The 17,453-nt window shown below is 42.3% G+C and overlaps 1 protein-coding gene across 1 annotated transcript; it reads left to right on the forward strand.

Annotated features, from left to right (window-relative positions):
* The first annotated feature begins 2 nt into the window (after positions 1 to 2).
* Positions 3 to 16,651, forward strand: LOC109633868 (rasGAP-activating-like protein 1). Its single transcript, XM_020094023.2, has 21 exons — positions 3 to 137; positions 430 to 486; positions 1,988 to 2,101; positions 2,453 to 2,514; positions 3,929 to 4,058; positions 4,543 to 4,624; positions 4,805 to 4,945; positions 5,113 to 5,204; positions 5,899 to 6,016; positions 6,509 to 6,662; positions 8,799 to 8,863; positions 9,479 to 9,591; positions 10,271 to 10,463; positions 10,658 to 10,795; positions 11,595 to 11,739; positions 12,367 to 12,539; positions 14,304 to 14,441; positions 15,034 to 15,169; positions 15,850 to 15,970; positions 16,176 to 16,252; positions 16,356 to 16,651. Exons 1-21 carry the CDS (start codon positions 25 to 27, stop codon positions 16,502 to 16,504), a joined length of 2,511 nt encoding a protein of 836 aa, XP_019949582.1. The 5' UTR covers positions 3 to 24; the 3' UTR covers positions 16,505 to 16,651.
* The last annotated feature ends 802 nt before the right edge of the window (positions 16,652 to 17,453 follow it).

Below are 17,453 nucleotides of genomic sequence, written 5' to 3' on the forward strand. Positions count from 1 at the left end.
AGCGCTGCTTCTAAGAGCCCGCACATGGGAACATCGGAGGAACATCGGATTATTACCGCACTCGACTCTAAAATGGCCCAAAACACATCTCTTTATTTCCGTATTGTCGAGGGCAGGAACCTCCCCGCCAAAGACGTGTAAGTATTACTCTGAGAGGCATGTGGCTCTGTGCTCAAGTCTCAACTCGCAGGATGGAGACTACACAGCCACAACATTGTTCAGAAGCTTCTTGTCAGATTACATGGGGGAAAAAAGTCCTATTTACATCTAAAAGGTTTTTTCCTGCTGTGCTACCCTGTCTCGTGTAATTATCTTGAAGAAATGTGATAGTCAAGTGTTTAAATTTAAGAGGAGGTTCATTTTACCATCAGACAAACTGCTTATTATGGTATGTCTCATGATGTCCCTTGTTTTTCCTGTCATCTTCAGCTCTGGAACCAGTGATCCATACTGTATTGTAAAAGTTGACAATGAAGTAGTAGCCAGGTGAGTCCTGTTGTGTTCTAAATGAAGATCTGCACATATTTGTTCATGAAAGTATATTGTTTTATGTGGAGCTGCATCTGCAGGGTCTAATCTAAACACTCAGAACTGAATATTCATCATCACAGTTTATATTTGCATTAGCTCAGTTTTTCTGGCTGTGCTTGCGCTATACTCTGTAATCCAGGGTGGAGGGTATGTGACCATGTTGGTGGTGCCCACAGCGTGGCCTCTCCAATGCAGAGAACCTGATACTGGTCTGGCCTTTAAAACTCCCTCAGGTAACCATGGAGAGGGTGCATCTATTATTGCAGGGTGCTCCCTGTGTATAGGCAAAGAGAATGCTGCAGAATACACCAGTTCAGATGAGTTCTCCATATGAGAGCAAAAGTTCAGATGATGTCATTCTCCTCCTCTCCATTCACTCTCCAAATAACACATATTTTCAGGGGCATCACAGCATTCCAGATTTAACTATGGAGGAAATGTGTAGTTGTTTTTAACACAAACAGAGAAAACTCAGTGGCAATTGTTCCATCTACGCTGAGGGAAAACCACACAATGATTTACCACAGAGAGTCACACTATTATCTTGTACTTGTGGTGTCACTGGACATCTGACTCTTCGAGTGTGATGTTCACGGATGATGTGGCTGATTGTGGAGGGAGATAACGGACACAATCATAGGGCTCTACAGTGCTGCAGTGTCCTTGGACATTACAATACATGAGTGCTATTAATAAGCAACTAAAACATAACTGTAGCAATGCCTTAAAGGAAAAACATACTTGTTCCTGTATATAATGCGTAGATGTTTTCTTTTAGCCACAAAACTAGTAAGAGTTAAATCCGGAACTAATGAATAAGTACCTTTTTTAATATTTGTTACAATTAAAAAGGTATCGAGGTTCAACACTGTCTTCATATAATTCTTCCTGGCTTTAACAGAACCTTTAAGAATTTGTATAAACTGAAAAATGTAGGAAATTTACCATTACCTCATATCGTGAAGGAATAATAATTCTAAAAAGACACTAAATCAACATTGTTCATTAAAAAGTCTGACTGCTTCAGGTACAAAAGATGCTCTGAACTTCTCAGTGGAACATGTTAGTAACATGTTGTCATGCTTGATTATTCATTATATCATTGTGTACAGCAGTATGTCACTATGATGTGAGCTGATCCATACATGAGGAATTGTTCAATTTTAAAAGAGCTTAGAGAAAAGTTTTTATAAAAAATAGTATTATCATATGTAGCAGATCTATGTTTTCTCCTTCTTTTCTATTCCATCAAACATCTTATGATGCCTTGGAGGGACCCTGGATCCTAGTTGTTTTAAAAGCATGTGATCTGTCCACCCTCGGGTATGTGAGCTTGTACCGCTGCCACTTTTACAGTGACTCCTGCCTGTTCTGGTTTCTGTGGGTGCATACATTCATGTAATGTCTTCCGGTATAAGGTCTGTTAAGCACGTATAACCCCCCCCCCCTCTTTCAGGACGGCCACAGTGTGGAAGAACCTTAATCCTTTCTGGGGTGAAGAGTATACACTGCACCTCCCGATGGGTTTCCATTCACTTTCCTTCCATGTCATGGATGAGGACACCATTGGGTAACTGTCATTTAAAGCTATTCCATATTCAGCCTCTTTACTGACGGAGCCTCTCAGTGGATTTATAGTCCTCTAAACCACTGTTTTCTTAACTCGCCCCAGGAACTAATATGACCTCACAAACAGTTTAAATGTTCTGAGAACGTAACTGCAAACTTTGAATAAACAAACATCATCAGACAGATGGTCGCCTCCATTGAGTGATTAAAGGTTCTTTTTTTTTCTCGTGTTGTCTGGTGACCACCGGTTCTCTAATCAGTCCGTCCTCAAATTCACCTCATTTAAGTGTTGCAGCAACTGCAGCATCAATAGCTCCTCTCTGATAATCTCCTCTTTTATCTCTCTCTACAGGCACGATGATGTTATTGGAAAGATTACACTGAATAAAGACGCCATCAGGTCTCAAGCTAAAGGTATAACTAAACAAATCTGGGTGCACGACCGCAGCTCAGAGGTTAAACTCACATGGATTTCCACGCCTGAGTCATAGTTCCAAGTGATTGAGGAGACATGCCCTCTTGTTTTTAGATGGGGACTCTGGGAATGTCCCCTGATGTAGTCTCACACATTTAATTTGATTAGCGCACATTTATCAGGCACTTAAGAGTTTGTTTCGGTCGTGCAGACTCTAACTTGGAGGCGGTGAAGTCAGCGTTCCCACTGATACGTTTGTTATTAGAATGGCTCTCCTGGTACTCGTCTGTATAGACGCTGGTATTTTTCATTGCGCATCATAAACCATTTGTTTGTGTGGAACATCACTGTGCTGTAAAATGATTATAACAACCAAATCATTTTAAATGACCTGGAGCCTTTTTAATCTTTTACAGGACCTTTCACATTTTAGAAACTCAGTGTTCATGTCAGCACGATCTCCAGCCCTTCCTGCATTGTCTCGCTTAGACAGAACATTTAAAATATGGTGTGGTCTAATGCTGTTGTGTAGTTTTATTAAATTGCTCAATGTGTTCATCAGGGTGTGTTTGCTGCATACTGATGCCTCTGTAGAAAGCCACCTGGCATGGCCTCGTGTGATTAATGGCCACAGGGTGGAACTGAGTCAGTTACTCCCTCGCACCAATCTTCTCGCAGTCTGGCCTTGATGTACCCTTGCACAGAGCGCAACAGAGAATGTGGATGTGACATGACTGAAATATAAACATTATCAGATGGGGACTGAGCATGTTTCATCTTGTCTTGTACTTTATAGATTTTAAAGCATTTTATACCTTTATGCACAAAATTTGCCATTTAGAAAATGTTTACTGATTGATTTTGACCATAACAAGTTAGAAAGCAGCTTTTCTAGTCTCGATGACCACTCAAAGTACTTTACAGTGCCTTTCAGCCATTCACACACACATTCGTACAGTGCATCTATGTGCAACTCTTCCTCTATCACACATCACTCACTCACTGCCCACGCAGCCGTCAGGGGTTCAGTATCTTGCCCAAGGATCGGTCCACCGACCTTCTTGTTAGAGGACAACTCGCTCTACTCCCTAGCCACCCAATAGTAAAAAAAAAGCATTTACCTTTTATCAGCACAAATCCTAAAAATGTTAAGTTTAATATTGAATAAAACAAAGGCATGCAAATCCTCACAACTGAGAAGATGGGACTAGGGAGTTTTTAATTTAATATAAAACAATGAATCTGAATGGATGCAGATTATTCTTAATTTACCAGGAGATTAACTAAATACTTTGACATTATTAATGAGAAGGTCAATTCATCAGTTTCTCTATTGACTCAAAACATCTGCTTTTAGTATTTATTGAGCATTGCTGTTTAAACGACTGGTATCTTTCCGTGTGGTCTGGTCAGGGCTGGATAACTGGCTGAACCTGACGAGGGTCGACCCTGATGAAGAAGTCCAGGGAGAGATCCATCTGAGTGTGGAGCTGCTGAAAGATACAGAGAAGATCAGCCTGCGGTGTCAAATCATTGAAGCCAGGTAAAATAACTGTTTCAAATCCTGACAGCTGAGAAAATGAGAGCACAGTGAGCAGCCAGCATGTGACCATCTTATTATCATGATCTTATTATCCTCTTTATATGTAGATTGAATATGATGAAAGCCGACATAAGTTAAGTTTCTGTAGCTTAGTCCTTCCTGGGCTGTCACTATTTCTGAGCTGAAATCTTTACACCATCACCCTGCAGGCCTCCACACTCTGCCCCTGAGTCACGTCGCCATATCACACCACTCACTGTCCCATCTGTGCGTCCCAGGCTACAATCTCTCGCTCCCAGGCAGGGCACTAATGAGCATGTCACTCAGAACTTGACACTGAGTTATTCAAACATGACCTGACAAATGTGGATTGAGTTTGAAAGAATAAGGTTGAGTTTGTCCTCGCTGACAGTTTGAAGAGTTTGTTGAGTGTTTTCAGTGAGTAGATCGGTTCTGTTTTCATTCTGTGTCGTGATAACCATAGAGACTTGGCTCCAAGAGACATCACCGGGACCTCTGATCCATTCGCAAGAGTTATTTTCAACAACCACAGCGCAGAGACCTCGGTGAGCACCATGTTATCATATTGCCATATGCATAAGTGAGCTGAGCTCAATTGGTAATCAATCAAATTGAATTTCTATGGCCCATATGCACAATTAACAATAACACTTAACAAGGTGCAACATCTTCTATGGTGCCTTTAACCTTGGACAATAGTGGGGTGACAAAGGTTTGTTTTTTAGATTATCAAGAAAACTCGTTTCCCTCACTGGGGAGAGACACTGGAGCTGCAGGTGGATCCCGAGGAGCTGAGTGTGGAAGGAAACGTCACTGTGGAGGTCTGGGACTGGGACATGGTGGGCAAGAATGACTTTCTTGGAAAGGTGAGGATGCTGTAGTTAAAATAATAATGCTGTTTTTCTATTGATTTAAATACATGGTTGGTTAAAAATGTTTTGTCTATGTGTAGAGAATTTTTCAACACTAAATTCCTTAATAAGTGATTGTTCCTGCCTGATATCATATCCTTGTTTGCTCTTTGTGTCCGCAGGTGGAAATTCCTTTTCCTTGTTTGCACAAGGCACCTCTGTTAGATGGCTGGTTCCGTTTACTACCCTTGGGAAACAATGAGGTTGATGCAGGGTGAGGATTATGGGTGTGTCTATTTGGATAATGTAGTGAGTAGTAGTTTGTATGCTTGTATGTTATAACTGAGGAAGGCATTTTGCTGTTGGAAACCTCTCAAGACTCAAAGTGAGCAGCAATTACTGGGTCTTTTTAAATGCAGCCAAGGAAACTATTGTTCCCCCTGCATGCGTTTGCAGGTGCATAGCCAGGTCTCTGACAGCGTCTGTTCCTTGAGATAATTTTAGACCAAACAAAGCTGAGTGAACTGCGAAACGGATGACATAAAAGTAAAGTGAATCTCGGAGACTCACAGTTAAAGGGGTTGCACACCGCTGAGTAGAAATTGGTAACTACCCAAGTAATTACAAAACCTATTTGCTCTGGAACTATATGTTACAACTCATTGGTTTGGGGAAGCAGTGTGAACGTTTGATGCACCATAAGGAGACACTATCACTGTGTTTAGAGATGTTAGAAAAAGGCTTTTAAATGTATCATATCAGCACCTTGCTTTTTTATTTACAGATTTCCGCAAATAACTAATTTTGCACAAAACCATGTACGACAAAGCCAGTAGCTTGTGTTTTTTCAAAAAGTCCCTAAAGCTTTTCACATCGTTCCCAGGATTCCTTTAATGGAGGTTCATCATGATCATGTCTCCCTCTGTTCTCTCTGAGATTCTTTTTCCTTTTCTTTTCCTTTGTCACAGTGGTAAGCTGGGAGCACTGCGTCTGAAGGTGCGTCTGGTGGAGGATCGGATTCTGCCATCTGTGTACTACCAGCCTCTCATTGACCTCCTGGTTGAGTCAGTCATCTCGCCCACAGAGGTGAGCATCACGACTCCTCCTCAGCACTGATACTCATGTGCTCAGCTGCTCACACTACAAGATTAGAAAATAATGGCATATCAAACACTGTGGGATGTTGTTGATATTATTGCTCCAGGGACAGCGACGCACCACCTCACATCTCTCGTGTGACCTCATGGTGAAGCAGATAAACAAAATGGAGGGTGGTGTGGAGCGACAACTTGCTCTTATGTCAATAAACAAAAGCAAAAGGTTAAATTAGTCTGGATGAGAAAATGGTTGCAGTAAAATCTTCATCAGACATTCTGGGCTGAACATCGCTACAGACCAAGGTTCCAGATCAAATTTCTCATCCAATTCTCGAGGGGGGCAGAATCAGAATTAAATTGGCCCAAATTCCTGTAGTCTGAGCCCAGTTTTCATTTCAATCCATCTGCCTCATTTATCCTCTCGTGTCCTTCCAATGCCGTTCACATTCTCTGCCCATAACCTGAGTCGTCCTCTCACCAGGTGGAGGATAGCAGCGCTCTGACCATGCTGGAGGATGTAACCACGGTTGAGAGCCGTCAAGATGTGGCAATGACCCTGGTGAAGATCTACCTGGGCCAGGGCCTTGTGGTGCCTTTCCTGGATTACCTGAACACTCGGGAGGTCAACCACACCAGTAAGATTAGAGACAGCATGTCGTCAATAACAGATACTCATAATTTCAAGGCTGTATTGTGTTTATTAAGTGCAATGTTCAGATAGAGATATAAGATAATCCTTTATTTGTCCCACAGTGGGGACATTTTTACAGCAGCAAGAGGACAATCAAAATCAAAGTGGAATAAAAACAAATATATTAAATTGTAAATTAAATATATGTACCATGTGGACATATGTCCAGGGGGTTGGACTGTTTGTCCATCAGAGAAGACAGCTTCGCCAGCATCCTCCTCTGTCCCACCACCTCCACTGGGTCAAGTGGGTATCACAGGACCGAGCTAGACCCTTCTAATCAGTCTATCCACTCTCTTCCTGTCAGCAGTTGCAATCTGCTGCCCCAGCATACTATTCCAAAGAAAACTACCAAGTAGCGCCCCCTGCACTCCAAAAGACCTAAATCTCCTGAACAGATAGAGTCTGCCCTTCTCATAGAGTGCACTGGCATGATCAGTCCAGTCCAGTTTGTTGTTCAGGTGAACACATAAGTACTTATAAGAAGTCAGTTGTAGAGGAGGTCCCCGTACTACAGACAGTTGTGTCCAACACACAATCCCAGGTCCTCACATACTGGGGTCTGTGGGTCAGGTAGTCCAATATCCAGAATGTGAGGGGAAGGTCCACTCCAGCAAACTCCAGTTTGTCTCTCAGAAGAATTTTTGTTTAATTTTTGGACCATTGTGATCACACAATACACAGTGTGCATCAGCTCTACATTTATCACTATTTGTCACTATTTGCATTAATGGAGCGAACCCTGCGAGCTAGTTCAGGCAGCCAACTCGAGCTGTGCTGCTCCCATCATGTGACACACATCATGTGACATACCTCATTCTCCACAATCATCTATTGTATGCACCCACCTTATTAGGCAGCCTATTTAAGCAGAGAGAAATTTCCCTTAAACCCCTCTGCTCGCACTGCTGCTGCAGTATTGCTACCAGTTGCTTCAGCCCCTCCACCACCCCAACATCCACCTGTAAGCTCCGGGGGGGGTTACAAGTATTTGCTCGTCACTCCCATCATATCTATGTAATCATATCGGGGGAGTGATTGAGTCGGAGCCTAGACGCCAAACACAAACTATGTTCTACTACCGCAATAAATGGTTGAAGGTGAGTTGTCTGACTGAAGTCAGATTTTGGGACCTGCCATTTTCCTGCAATTGCTTCTCACTCCAGAGACCCTCTGAGAGCTGCTGCTATTTATCTCTGAACTGACATTGAGTTCTCTGAGCACTACAGTCATGGTGCGTGTACGTGGGCGTTTAAAACCTACCCGCACCATATTTGCCTCAACAATGCCAATTACTTACTCAGCCCACAGCCTTTTTTCATGGCTCCTCTGTGGTCTGGATTAGTCATGTTATTGCCTCCGCACCACATTCCAACGATAATTCACACAGAGTTGTGCTCTGGTCTTTGGGTTGTGTTGGTGTAGTTTGAGATAATAAGCATAGTGCCTAAGTTTCCATAGCAACTCCACATGATCCTGAGAGTAAGTGCTTGATCAAGAATAGATGCCGTTGGCAGCCAGACATTAAAGTTGGGCACAGGGGTAAAGGAAAGGAAACTGCTCTCCCAGGTTCTCATGTATGTCACCGAAAATATTTCACCCAATAACCTCAGTCCCTGTCATTATGAATATTTCAGTGTGGCCACCTTGAAGGATTTAAATGTTGTGTCAGCAAGGTCACTCTGTCCTCATTTGTCACACTGAGAGTTCTGCGCTTCTAAAGCAGATCTGCTCTCAGTTGATAAACATGTCACACATGCCAGAAGCCTGAAGTGACATCAGAAACACACAAAGGATCCACACTTCTTATTAATAGCTGCCAATGAATTTAATGAATGCATCTATCTAAGAGATTTTCATCGAGCTTGATTATATTTCTGTTGAGAGCGTCTGTGAAAGCGGCTTCATTACATTCGCTGGAGGATATTAATGAGGGAGGAAATGATCAGATCCATGCTTCTCTAAAAGCTTAGCTGCTGCCTCTCTGTCATAATTTAATGTAAATAAATGTATTTCAGGTTAAATTGTGTTGTTATTTACTATAAAATGAATCAGTCTCTTTTCTCTTTTGCTCTTACAGCTGATCCAAACACTTTGTTTCGCTCCAACTCACTCTCCTCCAAGGCTATGGAGCAGTTCATGAAGGTGCGATGATGTAACTGTTGCTTTATGTTGTGAGGAACTATAAGAATTAGATTTTTTTAGAACTTTTTTCACATAACATAAATGCAAAATACATACATGAAGGGTTACAATTATGTGTGGTACAAAACCTAAATATAACAAAAAAATGAATACAAAATATACAAAGTACAGGTTATATATTAGTATAAAAGGGAAAATTGGACACATCACTAGTAAGATATATATCTGGTAATATATGATATAACAGATTATTTATTTTCCATAAATACAGATCAATAAAATTATCTAAAAGAGCTCTTTTTTTGCAAATCAAATGTTTAAACAGCAAAGCATTTCTAATTGTCTCCATGGACAATGAGACAGAGTCATGAGACATGAGTTAGCAGCTACAATTTAAAAAAAGTTGTGCACAAGTGAAACGTGACATTTTCATTGTTGCTGTTGTATTACTTTGTCTTTATCTTCCTGTACATTCTCTATTGTTGTTAAATGTACACTGTCTCATGCACCCTTGCTGCTTCACACTGTACCTTGTTTATTCTTACGCAGGTTCACACATTTAGAAAATGTATGCAAATGTGATGTTCTCAGCGTATGGTATTGTTTTGCTGTCAGGCTGTTGGCATGCTGTATCTGCACGAGGTGCTGAAGCCCATCATTAATCGCATCTTCGATGAGAAGAAATACATCGAGCTGGACCCGTGTAAGATCGACCTGAACCGCACGAGGTAAAAACCTAAAACACATCTTCCTGCCGCTCACAACACCCTGATCAGTCATATCCTGAACTAAAATAGTCCCTCTTTGCTTCACACCCGCTTGTCTAAAGACACAAACTGGGATTGTGGGTCGTAGGCTCATCTGTGTAGTTCACAATCTCTGCGTTGAAATGGTCAAATGGATACACGGTCACAGGTGGCCGCCCACTTCATTTACACCTCGCCCCTGAGAGGAAGACTGTGAGAAAATGAAAAAAAAAGGAATGCGAAAAAGGGGGGGAGGCTGTTGCTTGGCAACTGCCATGAGCCCCCTGAGATGTCTATCTCTGACATGGAGGGAGATCCAGGAGCGAACGTCCTCTACATCTGCAGTAGATCAGTCTGTCTTCAATGTATCAGCTGTCCCGTGTCTTCATAGCTCTCAGGACATCGTCAGTTCAACTCTCAAAATCTGTATTCAGCTGTCCAATCTATGAAATTACTCTGACCATAGACTGTATATAAAAAGGCTCTTACATGCAATTACATCGTCAGTTATATTGTTATATGTAAATGTCCGTATATTTCATCAGTATGCTTAATTGAGTATGGTCCTTTTTACGATTCAACAAAATCTCTATACAAATGGTACTTTGTCTACTTCTGACAGAGGGACAATAAATCCTCTCATCTTTCTGTGTCTCCAAAGACGGATTTCATTTAAGGGGGCAGTGTCGGAGGCAGAGGTGCGGGACAGCAGTGTGGAGATGCTGCAGAGTTACTTAACCAGCATCATTGAATCTATTGTGGGCTCAGTCGATCAGTGTCCTCCGGTCATGAGAGTGGCCTTCAAACAACTGCACAAGAGAGTAGAGGAGCAATTTGCTGAACCTGAGAACGAGGTCAGTCTGGAGCAAAATATTTTGAGAATAAAAGCTGGAAACACCTTTAAAGCCTGTCATTGTATTTTTGATATATTTTACACTCCCTTCACATGTTTCATATTCAGCTACCACTCTATACTCTGCACTCTTATACTGAGTGACAGTGCTCAGGTTTTTAAACTTCTCCCATCAAATTCACTTGACTTTTACAGGACGTGAAGTATCTGGCCATCAGTGGATTCTTCTTCCTGCGTTTTTTTGCTCCTGCCATCCTCACGCCTAAACTGTTCCAGCTGAGAGACCAGCACGCGGACACGCGCACGAGCAGAACCCTGTTACTACTCGCCAAGGTACGATGCACAACACAGACGTGCGCACAGACGCCGCTTTGAATAATTAATTCATGTCCAGACATCACACTTAAGTGCAGAAGAAACAAACAGCGAAAGAGGTGGATGCGCAGGAGGCGAGGCGAGTAATTTCTAACAACAGGAAGCAGAAAGACAAAACAAGCATTTAAACAATGCGTAAAGACAAAAGCAAATTATAACTATTGAATATCACATGCAGCACACTTTACAGTGGATAACTTTAACCTTTGAACGATACCTTCACATGTAATTCGCTCGAACATCCTGTCTCAACTGGAAATAGATCAAACAGGCAGGCACAGAAAAAATAATTGTCGCACTGGTAATAAAAGCCTCGTTTCTAACTAAGCTCACTATACTGTTGAATGGTCGTGATCACCAACACTCATACATAAACAACATAAACACCCTCAATAGCATTAGAAACAGAGAGGTCACGTATTAAAAGTGAAACGTCGCTTGCTGCTGTCCGTGGTGCTGAAGTGCTGTTGCCATGGGTCCTCCACGGAGAAAGGGAACAAGCTATTTTTACCTTTGTGCACGCTGCGACCAGACTGCGGTTCAAAGCCCGAGCATCAGAGAGGGGCTGCAGAGTGGGACTTCCTCCTCACCCTAGGCCAGGTGTGGGCCGGACAAAGGGCCTCACAGCATGCTTGGCCACAGGAACCCTTTTGATCTCTGACTTTGAGATGTGCAGTCACTCACAGCGAGCACTGTAAGTTCATGTGCTGAAGATGTGGGCATTGAGTGGATGTTTATGTGTGTCTGTGCTCACCAGGCGTTGCAAAGTGTCGGGAACCTGGGCCTTCAGCTGGGTCATGGAAAGGAGCAGTGGATGGCTCCTCTTCATCCCATCATCCTTCGCAGCGTGGCGTCTGTGAAAGACTTCCTCGACAAGTTAATCGACATAGACCATGACATTGGTAAGACTGTGAGCTGTGAGCTGGAAGGGAAAGTTCAGAAGTCACGCTGTCAATTAATTAAATGTTGTTAATCAGCCACGGGCCGGCTGCCAGCAACCCCGAGCCGTAATATAAGGATTCAGTGAAACAATACCGTGGCCCCTTGGTGAAATATTCATAAGTTGTTGGAAGTGTAGAAAAGAGATGTGATGGTTAATGAGTTGGTGGGGAGCTGGAGCGAGAGGCCTCAGGCACCTTTACACGCCACACTGGTTACCCAACATGTCTGGGCTGCTTTCTCACCGTCATGTGTCAGTGAGGCTCTTGTTGTGAAACATCTTCCCCCTCTGACATATCGTGTTTCGCCTCCTTCTGTACATCACACCCACTCTTTTCTCTTAAAGGCCAGTTTGACATTTACTGCTCTTCTGGAGGATTTGGAGGACAGGAGTGGGTGCTTGTTCTTTCAATCCTTCATGTGCTGATGGACAGAGGTGTCGTCAATCACAAAGCGCTGTTAATTACGAGTGTACTGAAGTTTAACAATTGAATGTAGCCTGTATGTTTATTGTCACAGCACCACCTTGTGTCTGTGTGGATGAACATTCCATTATATATGCATCACAAACTCTCTCCTTCTACCTGTAGTGTCGGAGGTGCCTCAGAGGGCCGTGTTCATGCCTTCTGTCACAGTCAAAGAGGGATTCCTCCACAAACACAAGACAGAGGGGCCCCAGCTGTTGTCCCGCTTTGCCTTCAAGAAACGCTACTTCTGGTTGACCAGTGAGACGCTGTCCTATGCCAAGACCCCTGAGTGGCAGGTTGGTACTAGTATAATAAGCCAGAACCGACACAAAATGTTTACCGCCTTTAGAAAATGATTTCAATGAATGAAAACAAAATGAATTAAAGGTAGGGTTGGTCATTTGTTTCTGAAACACGTCTTTAATCGTATTTGTTGAAATCCTCTTCACGCCCCAATAGCCATCCATAAAATGACAAATAGAGGAGATAAAAAGCCAGTGTCTGTGGCCCTCGCAGGATTGTATTAAACACAACCAATCATTTCATTCAGACCAAATGATTGACCGACCCGACCACCTGCCTGAACCCTGCCCCTGCTCTCACTGTAAAGGGCTGGAGTCTTCAGCCGGAGAGACAAACACTGAAGATCAAGTTCAAGTTTCAGGTTTATTTGTCATAAATAAGTTACCACGGGGTCAACAGTACAATCAAAAGTGAGCTCAGCAATGCAATAAGAGCAATGTTATAGAGAATATAAGGGAGAAAAAGTTGCTTTAAATAAAGTAAAAGAGCTCAATACAAGAATACATTACGTTAGGTGTATAGCATATATATGTATTTATAGGTTATTGCACATTTTTCAGAGGTAAATAAACAAGAGGCAAATAGGCAGAGGATTATTGGACATGAATTGAATCCGAAGCAGATGACAGCAAGAAGTTAACGTGTGAGCCACAGAAAAAAGGTTTCTAGCTGTTGTCCCTCAGTTCACCTTCACGTGTTTTGGGGGCGTAGCTTTGGCAAGAGGGCTAATGGGAGGGGGTGGGGGCGTCGGTTGCATTTTTTCAAGTGCAGCCCACCCGTTTTTTTCCAGGATTACCAAAACAACATTTTATTGATTTGTCCAAATTAAACTAGTTATATTAGCACAAATGATACATTTAACTTGAATAAACTTAATTTATTTGAGTGTTAAAAATTGTTTTGTGTGTATATCTTGTGAATATATGATAATGTGTTGTTTCGTCTACTTAATTAGCCATTTTAACAGCCAGCAACAGTATTTATTTTTTAATTATATGGCAGATACATGTTTATTTATTTGTCTTTCTCCCATATACAGGCCAAAAATAGAGAAGTAATCTTTAATCAAGGTCGCGTGAAAGTGACTCATCCATTATTAGAAGCTGATCGGCCTTGTGACGATGAATCAGTCACTGGCCTTTGAAGGACGTTCATCAACTTGGCTCATAAAAAAGAGGAAACATTTTAGTCATCCCCAGCTCGCTTTAATGTATTTGTGTTGATCTCCTTGTGAGAACATCATTAGTGTTATTACCATGTGGTGCTGAGCCTTGTGATAATGATCTCCTCTTATTCACCATCCAGAGAGAGAGAGGGAGACGTAGAGGGGAGCAGGCTCTCTCTATACCTCAGTAAAAAGCTCTCTCTTTGAGCGACTGGAATGAAAGCGAGCGTTAATTGAAGGCTGTGGATATTCATGCTAACATTGCAAATCAGATTGCAGACAATGTCCTGACCCTTTTCCTCCATGTTGACGAAACGAGCTCCCATTGGAAGTGGCTGATTTACACTTTAAAGCGGCCTCTGCTGCCGTGCCGATCTCATCTTCACTTCCCTCTGGCCTCACACTGAGCCTCCGGCCCTAATGTGTGCAAACTATTTCAGCATCAGACACTAATTTGCTCTGTGATCAAACCATACACCACTTTTATTTCACTCAGTCCTCCGGCTAAACTGCTCGAGGCACAATCCGTCATTACCAGCCTGTTCATCCTTGAGTTTAATTGGTGCTGTGGTCTGTGACTCAATCGTTGCAGGTGCGCTCCTCCATCCCCGTGCAGTGCGTGTGTGCCGTGGAGAGGGTGGATGAAAATGCCTTTCAGCAGCAGAATGTAATGCAGGTCATCACCCAGGACAACGACGGACAGATGCACACCATGTATATCCAGTGCAAGGTGCATTGGTACTGACAACAGCCAGTCACCAAACAAGCCCCTGACATTTTTCTGATTGCCACAAAAATTTTGTATTTAAGCACAGAAAAAGCATTTATTGCTTCACCCATTATTTTGGTGACAATTTGTGATCTCCGATTATATATATGATTAAATGAAAAAGCTAAATAATTAATTGAGATATTTCCTCCTGCTTCACCTCCTTAACCAAGGAGATTTTAGTCTGTGTGTTATTTTAAAAATATCTTTGTTTGTTAGATTGTCAGCAGGATTACACAAAAACTACATGAATGATTTACATAAAATCTTGTGGAGGGGCATGAGCCAAGTAAGAACGCATATAATTTTGGTGCGGATCCGGATCAAGGGGCAGATCCAGGAATTTCTTTTCACTTAGCATTGTGAGATTGTTCTTGATTGCTCAGAGAGGAATTCATTGATCTTGATGAAAAAAAGCAGGCAGATATTTACGACTCTTTGCAGTGTGTGGCAGCTCCAAGGGGACTGTTTGGTCTTGGCAGAGAATTGCAGTGTACTGAGTTTAAGGCAGTTATAAACTCCTTGGTAATACTGTTTTGTTTTACCTGAATAGAACGTGAATGAGCTGAACCAGTGGCTGTCAGCGATCAGGAAAGTCAGCATCTACAATGAGCGCATGCTGCCCTCTTTCCACCCAGGGGCTCATCGCGGTGGCAAGTGGACGTGCTGTCTGCAGGCAGAACGTGCAGGTAATCCAGTTCTTATCACTCCTGATGATGCACTATCCTACTGTAACGAGTCAATGTGCTATGTAAATATATCAACTCTTTAAGAGTATTTGTTAAAATAGCTCAGATTACAATCACAAATATGCTGAATTACACCAAAGATGCCTCCAGAAAGATTATCCCAGAGTCTAAACTGTATTGTGCATCAGCATGTGCTCTTACTTTAGTCCTGGTCAAACTTGTAGCTGTCGTCAAATAAAGCACAAGTTCCTGGTGATTCATATTTAGTGACTAAACATTCAGGTTGTTGCTGTCTTTGTTGCTTTGGTGGAGAAGGAGCTCTGAGAATCATAATGTGATTTTCTCTGACCAATTACATTCAGTTACTGTTTGAAAGCTGCATTTGATGAACCTTCTTAAAATTATACAGTTGATTGTTGTGGGAACTGTTGGGTTTATCCGTAATTTTTAAATTTTTGACCTTACTATTGTATTATGATTCTATTCTCTTATTCTATAAAATGATTTGGAGCGATGCAAATAATCTAAATGTCTTTTTTCACAGTCTAATCTTCACATTTTCAGAATTTTAAAAATGGTGTTTAATTTGTGGTTGAATTGCCACTTGGGCTATTCACACTCAAAGTGTTCAAACTGTGAGACTTCCATCAGTGATATTTGTGTGACCCTCATATGTTCAGTCACAGGCTGCAGTAGAACCCACTCGGCTGTCACTCTGGGGGACTGGAGCGACCCGCTGGATCCAGACGTTGAGACTCAGACCATATACAAGCAGCTTCTCCTGGGCAGAGAGAAACTGAGGTCAGCAGAGGGAACAGCCCCTGTCTGGGTGCAGTGTATTTACTGGACACTAGAGGTCAATGTTGCAACATAGGAATACGCTGCTCTTCTGTTTCAGCTGGTGCTTATTGACTTTGTAATCAAACGTTGAGCTGCAAGTGTCTAAAGGTTTGAGAGAAGGAATGGTTCGTGATCATGTGATTAATTTCTGTGACTGACACTGCAGGAAAAAATATGTGGAGATGCCGGATGCTGATCAGGCGTTGAGCAATAAAGAAAAGATCAGCCCTGACGTTGTCCCAGGTGAGGCTGCAGCTGCTATATCTAAACCACAAGGATGCTGTTTGTGTTATCTGCATGATTACATATTTTAGTTTTTAACTGCTTAGTTCTCTCTTTCTCATAGATGGTGCAGAATGCAACGTTCAGCTCCTGAAGCCAGGTCAGAGCATGGTCGCCCGGCTGCTGGCGGTTCTAGAGGATCTGGAGCAGGCTCACGCCACCTTCCAGCACAGAGAGAAGCAGGACGCCACCAGTGTCATTCTGAATCCCTAGACTCCATCATCACATCAGGATCCACTGATGGAGAGAGGCAGGGGGCGGGGCTGCATCCTGAACCAACACATTTGAGCATCTCCCTCTTGATTGTCAGGGAGAGAGAGTGGCCACAGGATGTGCCCTCCTTCATCCTTTCAGTTCACGCCTCACTGTGAAGAGCACAAGAAACTCTCCCACTTTGAATCTTTTTGTATTCTCTGAGTGCCACTGGCTTCAACAGCGCCACAGAGAGAGATTATAATACTTGACGATAGAGGGGGGGGGCCGAGGGACTTTGACGCTGATATTTTCTAATGTTGATAACAAGCAATCTGTCGCATGGCCTGCATCCTCTTGTTGTTGAAATGTGACGAGGAGCTTTTATATTTTTGAGAAACTGTACAGGACCTCAGTTGCACGTTTTTATGCAAATGGCTTGTTGTAGTGTAATCTACATTAACTGAATGTAAGTTGTTTTCACATTGCTTTTATCAACGTTTCATATCTTATTGAGGCAATTTTTTGGCACATTGCGGCCACATTAACATTATAGGTCATACCACCATGAGATTATGAAATGCTTGTGCTCATGCCACAGTAAGACGCTGCCTGTTTGATAAGAAACATGATCATTTTAATTGTTGCTTTGGTCCCTTTAGACAAAACAATGTGCTTTTGTTTGGTGCTATGGCCAGTCCACCTACATGTTTGGTTCTCATATTATTTGCATATTTAAGAAACACTTGATGTAGCCGTTCCCTAAAGTCATATGGGTAACATTTACCTTTCAATATAATATATTCAATCAATATAATGTCCATCCACATCCAGTTACCTGAGATTCTCCCATTTGATATACATTTACATTTCCTTGAGATTTAGGTGCCACTACATTTGGCTTGGATGTGTCTTATATGCCAAATTTCTTTATAGACAATGAAATAAAAAAAAAATCACAATCAGTTTT

This window comes from Paralichthys olivaceus, chromosome 4, assembly GCF_024713975.1.
Source record: "Paralichthys olivaceus isolate ysfri-2021 chromosome 4, ASM2471397v2, whole genome shotgun sequence".
Lineage (NCBI taxonomy): Eukaryota > Metazoa > Chordata > Actinopteri > Pleuronectiformes > Paralichthyidae > Paralichthys > Paralichthys olivaceus.